The 13,395-nt window shown below is 39.7% G+C and overlaps 1 protein-coding gene across 3 annotated transcripts; it reads left to right on the top strand.

The window, feature by feature from the left end:
- The first annotated feature begins 232 nt into the window (after positions 1–232).
- Positions 233–11,593, top strand: LOC124069698 (WW domain-containing adapter protein with coiled-coil-like). Of its 3 annotated transcripts, none has more exons than XM_046409073.1 (13): positions 233–600; positions 1,017–1,050; positions 1,748–1,937; positions 2,809–2,900; positions 4,615–4,730; positions 4,946–5,043; positions 5,261–5,554; positions 7,415–7,531; positions 7,951–8,093; positions 8,283–8,374; positions 9,318–9,501; positions 9,795–9,922; positions 10,027–11,593. In XM_046409073.1, exons 1-13 carry the CDS (start codon positions 560–562, stop codon positions 10,094–10,096), a joined length of 1,599 nt encoding a protein of 532 aa, XP_046265029.1. In that variant the 5' UTR covers positions 233–559; the 3' UTR covers positions 10,097–11,593. The 3 variants fall into 3 exon arrangements, with proteins under 3 accessions (XP_046265029.1, XP_046265028.1, XP_046265030.1); XM_046409072.1 differs by having other exon boundaries at positions 7,951–8,099; XM_046409074.1 differs by lacking the exon at positions 7,415–7,531 and having other exon boundaries at positions 7,951–8,099.
- Positions 11,594–13,395: the final 1,802 nt, after the last annotated feature.

Raw genomic sequence — 13,395 nt, 5'->3', positions numbered from 1 at the left:
TTTAGTGGCCATTTTTTGCTATTTGTCTGTTTTTTCTTTTTTTCTTTTCATGTGCTTGAGTTTGCGGCTATGTATAGGTTCATTGCCGCCTGACGCATAAAGAAATGTACATAATGTATTTTTCCTGTTTTCTTAATTTGAGTAGTCTTCTTTTTTCAATAATGTTATGTTTAGCATATCCGGTAAATGCAATTTTGTTTATAATCGCATCAATCTAGATCTTTAATTTGAAAAGTGAAGCCGGAAATAATCTTACTAGCTAAACATTATCGATGAGTCCGTCTTCTCCGTTTCCTCCTGGCTGCTGCTTTTCGCTGAGCTACATCGGCCAAGCCAAGCGGTTACTGTAACTACATGCCAGATGATGCACTGAGGGTGGTTTTTAATAAAGACCACCCGCTATGCAGTGCTGGTGCTCGATGCACGGCTTGTAGGTATCTTTTTGGCAGGAGTAACTGAGTCTAGATAACAGGAAGCTGAGCAAAAGAGAACTGAGAGAGCAGACAGACAGGAGGCCACGGTTCCCCCTCACACACATACATACATCACCTCGGCCTTGATGGTGATGTATGCAAGGAAACCAACAAGAGTCAGCGATGGGTAAATCAAGCACAAGCATTAACATTTTGAAATGTATGCGTAGGGTTTACCTATTTTTTTTTATTTACAAGACGGTTATTTATGTTTGCGGTCAACCTTTAGCTGTCAGTGCTAACAGCTAGCTTTAACACTTTGCCTGCAATTAGCTAACTATGGGTTCTAGATTTCCTGTAGCTAATCGACTACCGTTAGCTAACAGTAACATGTTTATGGTAAACCTTATAAGGTAAATAAGACGTACAAATTAAATACGACATATTTTAAGCCCCGGTTATTTTCTTGTCACATAGTAGAGAACAGTTGTTGCTGAAGTGGCAAATCAAGCTAACTTAGCTAACGACAGCTAATTAGCGGCCATAAGGTTCGAAAAGTAACCAGACTCATAACGGTGCTATTTATCTTCTGTTTATCAACAGGTGTACCGACAGAAGGGATTCACAATCCTATCAGGTATGACATGATCAGTTTGTTAGCAGTCGCCTGTCATTGCTCTTCAATAACTTAGTCAATACAGTAATGTAACACAGTACTCTTCTATTAAAATTATGAACTCAGATCATCATATTGTAATTTTGTAGATGCAACAAATGTACTCAAAATTAGCTTTGTTTTCAAATCTATCTTTTTAAATTGTCACTAACTCTTCATTTAAACTTCCATTATTATTGTCACTTACAATACAGTGGAGCAAAATGAACCATTCAAGATTATTTACATTAATCCACATGGCTTTTTTTTTACAAGACTTCCTATAGGACATGCTGCTGTAGCAGTTTGTATAATGTTTTTGCAGAGCTTGTTAAATTTGCTCCTAAAGTTTTAAATTCATGTGATGTTGCTATAGCTGAGGCCTTGTCAAGGTAGGTTACATTTGTGCACCAGTTTAATATTCCTTGAGCTTACTCAAACACTCAAATTACTGGATTCTATAATACAATCACTGCTCTGAGCTGCAATTACTTGAAAATATGAATTCTATTTTTAGTGGTGTTAGTCATAGTGATGTTGCACTCTCAACGAAGTCTGCTTAATGTACTATATTTTCAAGAAAAGTGAATGAATGCATGAACTGCATTATTGATATGTTGTCAGTGTAAGCCTGAGCACCTCCCAAGAAGTCTTTCTGCCATACCTTTTGTCGATCTAGACCCATAAATCTCAACCAAAGAGCCAGTCCAGCAGCCTTCACCGTTATGACAAGGTGCGCGATGGCTCATCTGATCCCACACCCCCTTACAAGATGCTGCGGCGCTCAGATGAAAGTCCTGTCAGCAGACATGGAGACGGCACTGGACATGGCAAGACAAAAACCTCTCACACAGTTAGAGGAAAAAATGGTAAGCTCCAATCTGGTAGTCTTAACATGCATGCAATATTAAGTTATATTGTAAAGGGTTTTTTTTTAAGGAAAAGGTAGGATCTCACTCCTGCTATAACCCCAGTTAAACAGATGATACCAGATGCATGTAGCTGTAGGCAAACAAGTGGGTTTCAGCTTCAACTTGCTGTGATGAATTTTCTTAACTATCAACCACATCTTCTGATTTATAACAGTGTTGCTGTGGTGAATTTTACCATTACGTTTGTGTTGATCTCTGATGTGTGTATGGATGTTTTGTCACATATTCAGTTTAATGATGAAAGAAAGTGAAACAAATTTGCACCATACACTAGTATCTATCTGTCCATGCTGGCTGCTGATTGGATGGGAACTATATTTCATGAACTTTACAGAGCGTAGAAAACAGGATAGAATGAACTGAAACAATGTTGAACTGAACTGGACACAAATGCACACACACAGACACACTGTTAGTGTCTGCCTTTGGCAGAGGTATTCTAACTGTTTGGGGTGAATAAACACCAATGATCCCATGGTCAAGCTTGTGTGACTACAACAGAGTGAAAATTCTCTTTGCTCTCTGTCTAAACACACCATAACCCTTCTCAGTTTTGAGAAGACATGGGAACATGGGAGGAACATAAACCTTGTAACTATCATGGAGAACAAAGCAAAGCTTTAGATTATTTAGTCACTCACTGCCATCAGATCTTATACCTATTACTGCTCAAATGTAAATCATGCAAAACTAAAACAATCACAATCTAACTGCTTCTTTATTTGGCAGTTGCAGGTGTTATGGAGGATTCAGTTCCTCTCCAGGACATTGTGTATTTTCTGTGATTTGATAAATGGCTTTGTTGCAGGGACCAGCAGCTCTCCTCTGGAAAACTCTCTCAACAGCAGCACCCACCATGGCTCAGACTCACATGCGACTCAGAGCAAGCCCGCAGACAAGGTTAGATGTCATTCAGTATTATTTGATAAAATACTCTCAGCATTTGCTGCAGAAATTGCTGTCACGCTACTTTAGAACATAGCATGTGGGGTTTAATGTAGCATCTCTCTCTCTCTCTCTGTGCAGACAATTTTATCTCAACTACAGTGCATGAATGATTCTAACAGTGTCCCTGTATAGAGTCAATGGTATGTGTAAATTTTAGAGTTCCATCTTAAAATCGTTTAATTATCAAATTATTACTCCTCTCTGGTTGTACTGAGCATTAAGGCCAGATGCTTAATATTTAACGGGAACACAGTATGTGAGCAGTAAATAAGTGTAGTGTTGACAAGCTAGAGTAAGTTGAAGAGGATTCAAAACTGATTCTAACATTTGCGATAAACAAAGAGTAACGATAAAGAAAACCACTCTTATTTTTGGCTGGACCACAGGTTCAGCACCATGTTTGTCCCTGACACACCAGTGACGTCACACCACAGTGAAGAAGTTAGAGCATTGGTGCAGCTAGCCTAGCATTCAAGTTTCACCATTGGCTGTTGCTATTTTGCTACAGCAGAAGTCTTTTTCTTTTCTGTTCTCAGATCGCATGGGCACTTGAGTGTCTTTTCAGCTCACATACTCTGGTTGCTAGGATACAGAATATCTGCGGAAGTAATGATTCATTTATGCAAGTACCTGATTTCACAGGTACTTTGTTATCAAGAAATATTGAATGGAAAAATGCCAGCAAAGGTAAAGTACCTGCTCTGGCCATTCGTGCTTCAATTTGTAGCCCTGTATGGAAAGTTCTTTATGTTTAGATTTGGTGCTACGCAAATACAACTGACTCGACTATAATTAATAAACTCTAGGATTTACTGTTACTCATTATAAGTTGTCTTTTAAATCAGACATCTGGTTACACACTGTAACAGTCCAGCAGAGATAAGAGTTGGAGAGAAACCAGCTCTCTGTGTGCCAAGAGACATGAGGGAGAGCACACATTATGACAAAACACTCAATACAGAGTGAGTATTAGACAAACTATAGACTTCTGCAACTGCACACATAACTTGCTTTTTTTTAATTCACTTTAACATAGCTTAATCATAATATAATGTTTTTTATATGGGGCATACATTATATCTGATTTCTCTTAAACTGCTAGTCGTGCAAGTGAAAGCTTATTTGTTGCATTAGAAAATGTAAAATCACCTTCCTTTTGTTTGTGGCAATACTGTCTCAATCTGCCTGAAATCTGGCCATATTTAAATAGGAAAAGTAGGATGAGACAAAGTATATTTCATCCTGGAACTGTTAATGACTGCAATTGTCAGTATGTACATGATCATTAATAATAAACATACTGGTTCCCATGCAGACCGAAAAGCCCTCATCCCTTATTGAATGTAGAAAGTGAGGGTTGCTTACCTACTAAAGGAGCATATTTATACAATTTATTCATATGTGGTCTTATGTAATGATTATTTTTGAAGCCAATTTAGCCTGCTTACTTGACAGTCTTTACCCAACATTGCTGCAGACTATTTTCTGGACTGCACTGTAGTGTTCCACTTTCTTAAATGTATTGTTGCTGACATCCATTCATTTCCATATCATTTGAAAATATGACACTTGAATATTGCAAAATATAAAGTCTGCATTGAGGTCACATCATTCTCAGTGGTGCTTCCGCAGCTCTTTCTAACATCTGATGTCTTGTCTCTTTCAGCACCAGGACCCAGCAGATGACTGGACAGAACACATCAGCTCCTCTGGGAAGAAGTACTACTACAACTGTAGGACTGAGGTCTCCCAGTGGGAGAAGCCCAAGGACCTGTTGGAGAGGCAAGCCCACTTAAATTGAATTACAACATACGTATGCTGAAAGACAATTTTTAACCCAAAACAGTAATCGAGATTCTCATTCTCATGCAGAGTTATGTGACATGATCATGCAATGTGCTGTTCCTAACAGGATATCATTAGCCCAGGGTACAGAGTCTAACTACAGCCTGCATCCTGCATGTCGTCACTGTTGCTTTCTGCTTAATCTGCTTCAGGGAACAACGACAGAAAGACTCACTTAAGATGGCGGCAAACAGTTTCCCCAGGGACATGGACTACAGACAAGAGGCCTTGCAGGACAAAGCCACAACAAGTAAGTATGGCCAAATTATGAAAGCTAATCGATGCAGCTCACTTTATTACATGGTCACCTTTGGAAACGTGGCTGGCTGCTGTTGAACTGAGCTACAGAGAAGGGTTTTTATTTTAATCTAGTCCATGCTTTACATATTTACTTAGAGAAAATATAAAATAATAAGTTTGTATAGTAGTAAAGTAATGCTGTCTTCTCCTGTTCTGCTCATCACTAGAGACCACATCAGGGGACCAATCCACAGCATCCAACTCCGGCCATTCCTCCTCTTCCTCTTCTTCTCAGAGCCTGAACTCTGCTCCCGGTGCTTTAGGTTCCACCCCTTCCACTTTGTCCTCCTCCTCCTCCACTTCCTCCTCTTCCTCCTCCTCCTCTTCCGTTCCCCAGTCTGTCCAGTCCCCCTCACCGGCGCTGCTGCAAGACCCGGCCCTCCTGCATCAGCTCCTCCCAGCGCTACAGGCTACTCTGCAGATGAACAACGGCAGTATGGATATGGCAAAGCTCAATGAGGGTGAGGGAACAAAAGATCAAAAGAAATACCAGATGGTTCTTCTACTGCCACACAAAATGATGTAATGCTGTACCAAATGTTATTTTTTTCCACATACAAAGTTTCTGTTCTTTCTGTCAGTTTTTTTAATGACCTAAGTAATTTGCTATATTAGTGTTAGATCCATGTTACGAGTAGCATATTTTTCTTATGAAATAGGTCAGTGTGTGGCTGAACAAGAGAGAGCGACCAGCAGGAAGCTGCCAGAGAATCATTCATGAAAATTAATGGTACAGGTGTTTTCTATGCAGTGAGGAGAGTGGTGGTGATTGAAGCAGAGGAGGAGGAAAAGTAAACAGCAAGTTGTCAGTTTAGTAGTAAATGTTCAGTGCGGGTTGCAGTTTGTCAGTAAATAAAGGCTGCAGCTTTTCAAGATTTAAGTTAAGTCCCCTTTCCTGTTTCCTAACTGCTGGAAAGTTGAATGGGTTTAGTCCTGAAGTGAGAATAGACTTCACCCTGAAGGAAAAGAAACATATAATGTAATGTATACTGATGTTACATTATCAGACCTCCCCGTAACTATCATAGGTATGTGCTTGCTAGGGCTGCAGGATATATTGTTTAGACATCAGCATTGAAATGGATGGATGTGGTCCATTCGCATCACAGGACGTGTGGTGTCAACACATCATACAACTTTTTTGATGCTTGATACAAAATAATATTTGTGTAGCCTAATCTTCATATGCATCTGTGCAGAAGTCCAGGTTTAAATGGAATTAACAGATAAACAGAAAAAATCCTGGGTGTCAACCTTGAAACTGTGCTGACTGTGTAGTTCTTCAGTGCTGCCAGGTTGAGGATATGTGTGAAGCCTCCATGTTTGTAACTTCTTGGTGTCCTATCAGAATCAGCTTTGTTGGCCAGGCATGTGACCATAATACCAGGAATTTGACTGTTTCTTGTTTGTCTCAACAAGTTTACACACTAATAGACACAGCAGAAGTCCACCACAAGCTCATTGGTTTTACTGATACTTAGCTTCAGGTGATTGTTGTTGCACCACACGGTGAAGTTCTTTAACAGTCCTCTCTTCTCCTGTGTAAAAATAGTGTCTCAGTGAAGACAGGATGTTTCTCACTGCAAATTTTTATACTGGAATCACACATCAGTATAGTGATAACTTTCATTTAGCCAAGAACTACACCGAATACCTTTTTATTAAATTCCTTCAGTCTTCACTGCATATATTTTCCGAGTCTGGACTGACATGGATGTAAACTACAACTTTACTGGTGTACAGAAGCCAACAACCGCGAGGCTAGTTTTTCACTTTTATGAGAGGAAATCCCACAGGGATGCACACTCTGCTCTCCTCGGATTAATAATACGTCAGTGAAACTTTCCTAACCGGATTAGTGTGGAAGTGCTTTTCCGAAAACAGGTGTTGGAAAAAGGGACATTGTCTTATAATGTAGCTTGTGTTCATACAGCTGTTGAAATATACAGCAACAGAATGTCAGTATCTCTCTAGCCCTAATCTGTGTTAGTTTTGATTGTATTATTAATGGGTGAGCAGGTTCTACTATTTCCAGCCTAACCATTGGATTGTCATTTCTGAGAATATTCTTGCTATCCTGTGTGAACCTGACATACGTGTGCGCTTAAGTTCCTCAGCTGTTTGCTGGTAAAATGAGATTTATACGAACTGACTTCTGTGGCTGGTGAAAAGATGACTCTTTCTACTGACGTGTTTCTTGTCTTAACTGTGTTTTCTGACTTAACCATGTGTGTTTGTGCACTCACCTGTTGTGTGTCCTTGCTCACTCACCTGCGTGTCTGTGTGTGTATGTGTACACGTTTCCTCTATCCTCCCTCCAGTCTTGGCAGCTGCTGTCACCCAAGCTTCCTTGCGGTCTGTGCTTCATAAGCTCCTCACTGCTGGACCTGCTTTCAACGTCACTGCTCTGCTCTCAGCTGCTCAGCACTCCAACCAAGGTATGGCCTCCTCGCTGTTTCTCACCATCTGCTACAAAAACCAATTTCCTTTTTCTTTTGAAGGATCCTTCTCTCCTTGACCCCACAAATCTTTTTTTGTATTTTATGCAAGGCTACTGTGTTTATCTCTTTAGAGGATTTCAGATTGCCCATTGCTATCTAGAAAACAGAAGACATTCTCCCATGTATTCCAATGAGCCTCTCTTGTTGGAGCAGATAATGTGTTGCATTGCAGTCGTGACAAGGGCCAGAAACAGGCAGACACAACAGCTTCAGGCTTTAATGAGGGCTATGACTGCCAGAGTTGATAATTTTATGATTATCGTCAAAGTTGATATTTTCTGTTTGTGGATATGCAAGATTAAAGTGTGGTAATGATGCTGCTTTCCTCCATACTGACTCTGGTCTTCCTGTTTCAGCCCAGCACTCCAGTCAGTCGCCTGTCTCTCTGACTTCGGATGCATCATCACCGCGGCCATACGTCTCACCACGGAATGGCACACCGCAGGGCAACCAGAAATCCCTCTTGGGTGTGCACGCTGTCAACGTCACACCCTCACAAGTAAGGGTGAGTCGCACAACCAAAAGTCACAAAGAAAACGCCACTTTGTACCTCCTCTTGGTCATGACCCTTCTTTTACTCTGTTCTCCACTTTCTTTCTTTTTTTTTTTTTTTAAACAACTGCCCTTGTCCGCTATGCCTTTATTTTTGTTTTCATTCCTCTCTTGCCATCTGTTCTTGCCTCTTCAGGGCAGCATGTCTTCAGGTAAACAAGGATCAGTCCCGCTGTCTCAGACGGCAGAGAAACGTCCAGAGGACCCCAGAACTCTCCAGCAGAGAAGGTAGAGATGATCAAGAATCACTTCAGCACACTTGTTTGTTTGTGGCAGTGGATTGCTTTGGAGTACAGCAAGAAAATAAAAACCAAGATGGCCTTTTACAATTAAAAGGACCCCACATGACCACGTTATGAATTACGTAAACACATTTTGCAAACGGCAACGTGCATCCCACACTCTTTTAGTAGGTAGAAAGTAGATCAATGAATGTTGTTTACAGCTAAGTTTGTGTATTATCTAGAGACAAAGACAAAGAATAAGGAAAGTAAATTATTGCTGCACTAATCCAGTGTGGAGACATACTATTACATAAATGTGGACCTAGTTTTAAAGCAACAGCACTTTCTAGACTTCTAAAATTCAATTCAATTCAATTTATTTATATATTGCCAAATCACAACAAAAGTTGTCTCATCACGGCTGTGCTAAAATGCATTGAAGTGGGTTAATCACCCTTGTGTCATGTCATGAGTGTTTCAGACGTGGAAATAAATGGGATAGGCATGGTGATCCACAGGATCTCTGAGTAATATACCAAAAGCTCAGTGTTCCAACATGAGGGAAGCTGCAGTTGGATTTTGTTGACGCCGCACTCTAGATAACCGTTATGTTTGCATGAATGTTGGCAGATCTGGGTTCAGGTATTACACACCTTTTAGTGGAATTAATTAAACCCTGCACCCAAACTGCAAATTAGATTCTTGCTTTTCCTTTGGTTGTTTTCAGCCTTCTTATGTTTTTAATGATACATGTAGTTGTTTTGAGTAACTCCTTGTTTTTCTGTGTGCTGATTGTGTTCTTATGAAAGTTTTTGTATTTATCTTCAGTATTTTTGTTCTCAGCCCTGTCTTGAACAAGAGATCCTTTTCTCAATGAGACTGCCTGATTCAATAAAGATTTAATAAGTAAATAGATTTCCAGTTAATCAGTCATCTCCCTCCACCAGCCAGGAGATTCTGTGCGTGGGATCAAACACATCTGGTGCTGCGCTGCCCCATGTCCCCTCCAGCAGCACCAGCCAAACCCAGGCCGACACCCCCGCTTCCTTCACCCCTACTCTGGCAGCTCATTTTGATGAGAACCTCATCAGACATATCCAAGGATGGCCTTCAGAGAATGTTGAGAAACAGGTAACCTACTACTCTACTTGTGACTTTGGAAGAGGTTGGAATAAACCATAATAGCTACTCCATCTGCAGAGGAAGTTCATTAGTTGTAATTGAAAACCGTAAGTGGTCCTTGTGATGTAATCTTTCTGTAAACCTTCCAAGGTTGAAAATATCCCTTCATCTCAACTTGTTAACTAGTTCAGAATCAGAAAATCTGGAAACTAATGTTGGCCCTTGTTGACATATTTTGAACATTTGTTGTGGAAAAATCTACAGTTGCAACTTGACAGTAAACACTCATCTCTTCCCGTCAGGCGGCTCGATTGCGTGAAGACGTCCACAACATGGGTAGCTTGTACATGTCCGAGATCTGCACAGAGATGAAAAATCTCCGCTCGCTGGTCAGAGTATGTGAAATTCAGGCCACACTGAGGGAACAGAGGTGAGGCAAATATTAACAGTCACATCCACGATTAGAGATCCACATTAACCGATAAGGACTTTCACATCACACAATCATATGATTACTTTTCTCTTCAACCACAGAATCCTGTTTCTGAGGCAGCAGAGCAAAGAGTTGGACAAGCTGAAGAACCAGAACTCCTATATGGTGTGAGAAGCTGACTAGAGAAGAAATGACTTGGATTGATAGATTCTGAATTTCCCCACTGTGGGACTGATAAAGGTTTATCTTAATGATTAAAAGAAAGAGGAACTGACATGGACAGCAAGCTGCCACAGCCTGATTATTCTCCTTACTAGAGCGGCTGAGTAAAGCTGTTAGAAGACAAAGGAGACAGCGACTGGTAAAGTGAAGCTCCATCATTCCTGAACATGTCTTTTTTTTTTTCTTTCTTTTTTATTAAAAAAATGTTTTTCGGGTGTCCACCACACAAAACGCTCTCTCAGAATGGTGAAACTGTCGGTTCACCGAGTGGGACACTTTAAGCAGTGGACATAGAGGACCTGAGGCTCTTTTCAAACAGCACCTTTTCGGACTGTGAACCTTGGATTGTGTGTATTGTATTGGCTTAACTTGTTTTCTGGTGTGTTTTTGATGTGTAGTGGTCAGGAAAAGATACAATTCATTCTTGGGATGAATCAACTAAAACAATCATCTCATAATAATTGGTGTGACACAGTTCAGGGGTAGGGGGTTAAACAAACTCCCACTCCCCAGCCTTCTGAAATGGACTCCATCATGCATCGAAATGTACGGATTGAGTGGCAGTGATGTTACTAATGTTATTTTTTATTCACAATACTTGTCAGTGGTTTTGCCATCCCAGTGTGTCTTCGAGCGGGTTGGCTTTACATGTGCCGAGATTAGCGAAGACCTTTGGCGAAACCCTTCTGGAAATACTTAAATGTGCTTCAGTTATTTTGTCCCAGTTGATGGGAATCTGTTATGGTTCAAGTGGTACAGATTCACAGGGAAGTTCTGGCTAGTTATGTCAAGCACACTCCTGATGTTTCAAAGCCATTTGGGAAAAAAAAGAAAAAGCCGTCATTATTGGACCTAGGTTGACTGCTAGTGCATTTGAGGTTATATTCATTATTTTTAGCCCTGCTGGCCATTTTGTTATCCCTTCTGCTATATATATTTTTTTTTTTTTTGGTATAATTGTCAACATTTTGTTTCTCTCCCAAGTCACATTGGGGAAATATTTCATTCCTTTTGTGCAGTTTAGCAAGAGAGAAAATAAAAGTGACTCAATTTGTAGTCATGTAAAGCTAAATTATTGTTGTATGTGATTAATATGTCCTTGTAGTCATAATGAAAATGATCAATGGAAAGACAATTTATTTTTTCAAGAAGGAAACCCATGTTTTGTTTCATCAGCCCTTTTACTAACTGACTCTAGCCAGATTTGGCTTCTTTTTTTTTTTTTCTTTATTTTAAAGAGTTCATCCATGATGCTTTTTATATGAACATCCCATCAAACTGCAGTCATACACTTCAACACCCATGAAGCAACTCTGTCTGTCAGCTGTTCTTTTCCGTGTCCTTGAACAGCTTCCACCACATCTGATGTGCACACTTTTTGGGGGGGCAGGGTTGGGTTGTGGGCTTTGTATTCCATAAAATATGAGAATAAAATATCATACCACACATCTTGCTTGACTTTGACTGACTGTCCTGCAGTTCAAGACTTAACGATTGTAATTGAATCAATGCATATTTGTCTTGTGTGCTTTGAGCACATTTCCTGATGAATTATTCATTTTGTAATATTGCTTCATTAAAGGTGAGTAATTATGCGGCTTGAGGAGGGTTAGGGTGATAGGTTTGGGAACTGTGATGTGCACTGGGATTGGGTTGTGCGTTTTGTCAATAACTCACCAAGTGTATGGTGATGGAGTAGCCTACAGCTCCATTTCTGGCCATAGGATGGTGCCAGTGAGCAGTCTTCCCTTGAGTCTGGTTCTGCTTATGTGTACATTTTTGTTCTATCAGATTAAAAACCTATTACTGTATATGTCAGATTTAAGATGTAGCTTAATCAAAAGCAGGAGAGGTTGATTCTGAGTTATGATTCTGGGCCAACTCTTGAGGCAATACACACATAAAGGTATACTGATGATATCTGATCATAAAACATAGCTTGATTGAGAAGAACAAAAAGCATGATTAAAAAAAAATGTTGAGAATAGCAAGTTCAAAATGATAAAGTAATTCATCAGAGAGGCTAGGAAGACAGTGAAGCTGGCCTTTTAGTTAGAACGCCTTAGCAGCTCTTCCTGCTCGCCACAGCTTCCTCGGAACGTAGATCTGCTCACACGCCCTTGGAAAACTGTTTCAGAAAAGTCATACTTATACTACTGTGCTAGGTAATATACTTATTTTTCCCCCTGCAACACATTTTGCCACATTAAAATATCCTCAGTTAAAACTTCTCTTTTTGGAGACTAGACAAAACACTTAGTGATGATAATGATAATAATTACAGCTTGGCAGATATTTGAAATCTATTGGCAATATTGGCTAATATTATTGTGACAGTGAAAATACCAGGGAAAGTAACTGTTAGACAGTAGTAAAATAATACACAAACTCTAATTTAGTGCCAGCTTGTTTCTGCTGCTGGATGTGTTAGCATTGTCACGACTTCACCAAGCATCTAGAAACACATATTTTTGCAAGGACATACCCATTTAGTTAAATAAGCCTCTTTTGGGTATGACCAGGTCTTAGCGGTCACATAGTGTACCTATGGTGTGTGTACCTAAGATATCTGTTCTGAAATTTGTGCCATTGCCCTAATACAAGGCATAAAAAAATCAGGCCAGACCTCTGTTAATAATTACATTTGCTTGTAAATTCAGTCATGTCTTTCAAGTGTTTTTGCTCTTTTACTATATCAAGTCAATTAAATGCTGTACTTGAGAATTCTTGTTTTTGACCAGCTTTAGTGTTTAGATGTGCAGAAAATGTTTAATTTGCATCTCATGTTGACATGTGTTTGATCTCTTTTATTTTTCTTTTCACTTTCATTGAATTGCAAGAATGAGCATGAGCAAAGTGTCAGTGTTATTTAGAACATTCTTGTTTTTAACCATCTACAGTAGTACTTTTTTGCTTTGCTGTGGAAAAATAAAAACACTCCTATACTCCTTTTAAGCTGTTCAGCACTGGCCCCTGTGAGATTCAATTAATCTTTTTTATATTCTCTTAAACTGCTTCATGTCTTCAAAAATTCAGCTTGATTTAATATATTAACATTTAATCAAAATGCAACACTGAGACACTTTTTACTTTTCCTAGTTGATGCATCAGCAGCTATATGTGCAGACACCACCAAATGTGTCTCCTAGAGCTGCTCCATTTGTCCTCATATACAGTATTATCAGAGGGCACAGAGCAGACATTGTAGGGAGCTGCTCTCATTACAAACCAATCTGCAATCACTCCCC

Source organism: Scatophagus argus, chromosome 13, assembly GCF_020382885.2.
Source record: "Scatophagus argus isolate fScaArg1 chromosome 13, fScaArg1.pri, whole genome shotgun sequence".
NCBI classification, from domain to species: domain Eukaryota; kingdom Metazoa; phylum Chordata; class Actinopteri; family Scatophagidae; genus Scatophagus; species Scatophagus argus.
This window is presented reverse-complemented; position numbering and strand designations above follow the sequence as displayed.